Below are 5000 nucleotides of genomic sequence, written 5' to 3'. Positions count from 1 at the left end.
GAGGAATTTTCATCAATAAAGTTAAAATTGTCCAGCCGACCAAAACTTGCGTCAGATTAAGTAATTAACTTACCGGAAATAAAGAACAGACGGAAACATGCCAAACGCACAAGGATGAACTGCGGAACTACGAACCGGCCTCATTGAAGCCAGAGGAAAAAGTTTGCCTTGGTGTATCTTACAGTTCTTCCTTTGGAAAAAATAAATCGACTTTGCCTTGGACACAAAGTTTTCAACGGTCTTCATGGGTGGTCTGTGAGGCAATCCCTTTATTAAAATTTGCAACGCGTGACATTTTTGTCGCGTGACATAAAATACAAAATAATGCGTAGTTTGCCCGCGGCGAAGAGTGAAACATGGTGTCTGTAAGGGTCATTGTGGTTTCTTCTCTGCTTCTGGGATTCCTAGGCGCAGAGGCAAAATCAAGCCACCCAGTTCCAACTTATTTCAAACGTCTACACAAGAATGGTTCAATCGTGGATGTTAAAGACGCGCGGCACCGGGTTCACTTCACGCAAAAAATCTTCAGAAATTTCTCAACCGGCGCCACTTTGGAAGTCACTCCGAGCTTAGTGGAAAACGGTGCAACTGTGAATGTCTCCTGGGGGGGAATACCCAAGCCCGACAGCCATGATTTCATTGCATTTTACTGCCCTAAAAACAGTCTTCCCAGTGACTATTTGGATTACTTTTACGTCTCTGAATCGTCGACGTATGCTTCTGGGTGCGGATGGCAACTGGTTCAAGTTTACAATTTACGGACCAGTTGTGAGTTTCGATACTATCAAGAGAGCTATATTCATGTGGCAACAAGCAATGAGCTGAAATTTAAAGGTGGCATTTATGCGCCTTTGCAAGGACACATAGCTCTTACTGGCGATCCGACACAAATGCGAGTGATGTGGGTGTCTGGTACAGGTAAAGATATTAATTTTTCTTAATTTACTTTGGCGTAAAAAATCCTACAAGATTTACTTTGCTTCCCTACCTCACTTTTTTTAAAGTCTATTTTATATCGGTTTGCTAATCGTTTTTTCGTTGAACACTTCTGTGATTCTTTTTACTCGTGAAAGTTTCTACGTCACACTATCATCACTGAATACCTCCACGCTTTACTCATCGGATGAATAATCTCGTGATACGCCTTCGGCCAATCAGAAGCAAATCAAGCGCTCGCGTGCTTTTTCCCGCGGCTACATTAATTTAATTTGAGCTGTGATTGGTTCATTTAACGAGCTTTGATTGGGAAAAGAAAAAAAACTTCCGTTGTGGTTTTTCAACTCTTATTTCGCAACTTTTGTCATGAAAAGGTCATGGGACATGTTATTTCCTCCAGGGAAACTGGCTCCTGGAGCGAGAGCAATTGAGATGTTGCCACTAGGTTATCACCCTCATGTCTGCCCGATCTCTTGGTGAAACGTCTCGGTCAAACACCTCTTCCCTCTCCAACGAAGAAAATTTGCTCAACGAGAAGTATTAAGTATGATTTTTTATCAATCCTTAAAAAACAAGCGGCAGTGTTTTATCTGCCCCTCATGTTTTTAGATCCAATAAAACACTTGCTGCGAGTTTTTTTGAACGACATCAAAAACATTCCACAAAAATCGTGTCTAAACCTTCGGGAGTCCAAGGGACAAATTTAGTTTGTGAAACTGACTGGAGCATAATTCTCGATTGGAGAGGAAACAAGAAACATCAACATTTGCGGTTTTTCAACGAATTTGACCAGGGTCCTCGTTTTGTAGAAAATTCCACTAAAACTACAAAACGAAGACTCCTTCAAAAGCGTCTTCAAGGCATCGTTGATATCGCTAGTTTAAACTCCAAATCATTGACAAACGTAGTTTCAAGCAGGGATTTGAGGACGATTTTGAAGGGGTGTTCGTGTTTGGGCCTTCCGGCGGTCTTCGTTTTGTACCCACATCACGGGCTTCATAGCTCAATTGGTTAGAGCGTCGCACCGGCATCGCGAGGTCACGGGTTCAAACCCCGTTGAAGTCCTAAATTTTCCGGCTTCTTTACGCAATTGTTAAAATTGCATTCATAACCGCGAGGATAATAGCTTCACTTGATTTCATTTCCGCAGTTCAATACATAATTAATTTCATATATCATTTCGTTCGTTAAATAGACTTTAGAGGTTCAATTCGACCATGCTTTTAATTCCTGCTTGAAACGGCCATGCCAGAATACTTACTTGTTTCCATTATTTTTCAACTTTATTTTCTGTTTACTTTCACACGTCACCTTTTTATTAATACCAAAGAGCTTTAATGTTACAAACGACAAATTCTTCAAGACGACTTAAACGTCTCCAGCATAGAAACGGTAATTTATGGGTCTTGTTTACAGGAATCAACTGAATTTGTATTTTTTTAGATGATGGTCCTGTTGTACATTACGGAAAAGATGCATCAATGGGCTTTAAAGCTAACGGCACTTCAAAGACCTACAATAAGAATGACATGTGTGGACCACCTGCATCAACAGACGGTTTCTCAGACCCTGGTTACATTCACGATGTTCTATTGACAGGCCTCAGTCCATCCTCGCAATATTTTTATTCTTATGGATCCTCTAAGGTTTGTAGCTAATTTACTGATTGGCTTAAAAACAGTATATTAGTTTAAACTTTACAATCAACGGGATGGCAATTAGAAATTGAAGACCACACCCAAAAAGGTTTTCCCGTGCTCTTTTCAGTGTGAAAAATTCTGCTCATATAGGGAGCAGAAGAAGAGGCGAGGAGGATTGCGAGGCTGAAAAAGTCTGGCCTTCTCTTAACGCCCAGTGGGAATAAAGAAATTTACGACCATTTACAGATTGGAAAACTACAGGATGATGAAGGGACTCGTGAATTCCAGAAAACTTATTTTTCGACAGATCTCCGGCCATTCTACGAATTATTCATTGTGTATGTTGGAAGCTATTTAAATGCAAATGAGGTCATTTGTAAAACATTTTGTTCAAGGTTCTTAAATTTAAGTCCAGGATTTTGTTGTTTAGATGATGAGCTCAGTGCACACATTTCGTACCCAGCCCCCGACCGGCTCAGACGAGTCCTTCAGTTTTGTAGTTTATGGTGACATGGGATTGTCGCTTGACCCCGGCGCGCATGACACAGCTAAGTACATGATCGAAGAGGCCAAGAAAGGCAAGTCGCTTGTGTTCCATGTTGGAGACATATCATACGCCAGAGGATATGTAAGTTGGACAATAAATAAAAGTTTCTCTTCACTGATTCGTTTACATTGGTCAGATATGTTTTTCTTGAAAAACGGTGTACACGAATTTTGTGCGAGGAAAGTGATAGGTAGACAGCAAACTGATCCCTACAGCAGAGTGACGAAGAAATAAAAATTGGTAAGATAAAACATGTCCGATGTTTCTGTTTGCAAAACAAACCTTTTAAGCCCATCGTCAAGGGCTATTTTGCAAACCGATATCATCGGTTTTTTTCGCAAGGAACTCTATGAGTTTTATGATAGTGCTTTATATTTCTCTAATCACATACGCGTTTCCCACTGCAATGCTCACTTTTGGGCAGACGTAATTACGCAACGGTATGTCCACTTGGGCATTTCGCTTAGCAGGTTTTATTAGATATAGCTGGCAAGTTCATGTTTGGTGTCACCTCGGCTCATAGTTTGTGTTTAATTAAATCAAAGGCATACATTTGGGACCAGTGGCACGAACTCATTGAGCCGTATGCAACATTGATGCCATATATGGTAGGCATAGGCAATCACGAACAGGACCATCTTTCAGGAGGCTCCAAGGACCCGAGTGGTGCACCGGGTGAAGGGTGGCACCCCATCTGGGGCAACTTTGGAGACGACTCAGGGGGAGAGTGTGGGGTGCCCATGTACTACAGATTCCACATGCCAGATAATGGAAATGCGTTGTGGTGGTAGGGTTATTTAATGCTATTACTTCCTTGTCTTACTTTCCCGTTTTAGTAAAATAAGAAAAAGGCTCTTAGTAGGGACAAAGCGACAAACTACGTCATTTAGGCACACATGAAACGTACTACTTACGAAGGGCAGTCAAGTTTTGACTGCCGCGTGTACTGCGGGCGCAACCGCCGTATGCAAGGAGGGTACAGCAGGCATTTTAGTACATTTCTTTGACGTACTCCATAAAACAACAACGTGAACTGCTGACCAAATGTTAGGTTTTGACGACAACGTGAGCATGCAGCAATGAACCGTTCATTTTTTACATTTACTTTAATTAAACTGTTCGTACCAAACCCGTAATATGACAGTTCGCCCGTTTTATTCTTCGTGGACGTGATGGACTGATCGCGAAGTTCTTATGATAGCGGTAAGCGTAGTTAGTAGAGCGGTAAGTTATATTTTGGAGTGACGTTTACGCCGACGTTGCCCTTGTCTTTGTTTAAATGCCGGGACACACGAGAGGTCTATGTGACAAGTTGCTCCGTGTGTACTACTTGCAAAACAAGTCGCTCCGACGCGACGCCAGTTCGGTTCACACGCAGTGATTTCGTATGAGGGGGAATGTGAACAGTTTTCCAATTAGCCGATATCAAAAATACCATAATACTCTTTGTTTGTCCCTCCAAAATTTTGCATAAGCATTGTTTCCAGTTTCTCTTGGGACCGTTGAAAGTCCCAAGAGAAAATAAAAACAATGCTTATGCAAAATTTTGGAGGGACAAACAAAGAGTATTATGGTATATTTTTTCGCAGCGACTTCTTGCCGGAAGTGTACACACGGTACGACAACGCTGCTTCCGCTAATTTTGCCGTTGCGATTAGTCGCACGAATTCAAACCGGTTTAAATTCGTGCGACTGATCGCGGCGACAAAATTCTGCCGTAGCGACAATCATTTTCATAAAATTAACTGGTCACACAAGGCAAATTGTTGCGGCGACTTGGCCCCGCGACGTGTCGCATCGACTTATCGCCTAGTTTGCCCTTGTCTACGGCAACGACAATGCCGCAAAACAAGAATGTTGTTGGATAAACGAGGAAA

General features: G+C 41.9%; 1 protein-coding gene and 1 non-coding gene across 2 annotated transcripts in view; both read left to right on the top strand.

Annotated features, from left to right (window-relative positions):
• The first annotated feature begins 300 nt into the window (after positions 1-300).
• The window catches only part of LOC138043111 (uncharacterized), an 8747-nt gene continuing 4047 nt past the window's right edge, over positions 301-5000 (top strand). The window contains exons 1-4 of the mRNA XM_068889239.1: positions 301-918; positions 2380-2582; positions 3007-3204; positions 3669-3910. Coding sequence (XP_068745340.1) covers positions 357-918; positions 2380-2582; positions 3007-3204; positions 3669-3910 — 1205 coding nt within the window. The 5' untranslated portion in view covers positions 301-356. The remainder of the gene's footprint in view (positions 919-2379; positions 2583-3006; positions 3205-3668; positions 3911-5000) is intronic.
• Trnaa-ggc (transfer RNA alanine (anticodon GGC)) lies at positions 1929-2001 on the top strand. The gene has a single exon. It is a non-coding gene; the product is annotated as a tRNA-Ala (tRNA).

Source organism: Montipora capricornis, chromosome 3 (assembly GCF_036669925.1).
Source record: "Montipora capricornis isolate CH-2021 chromosome 3, ASM3666992v2, whole genome shotgun sequence".
Classification (NCBI taxonomy): Eukaryota; Metazoa; Cnidaria; class Anthozoa; order Scleractinia; family Acroporidae; genus Montipora; species Montipora capricornis.
The sequence above is the reverse complement of the archived record's forward strand: the minus strand, read 5'-3'. Positions and strand labels throughout refer to the sequence as shown.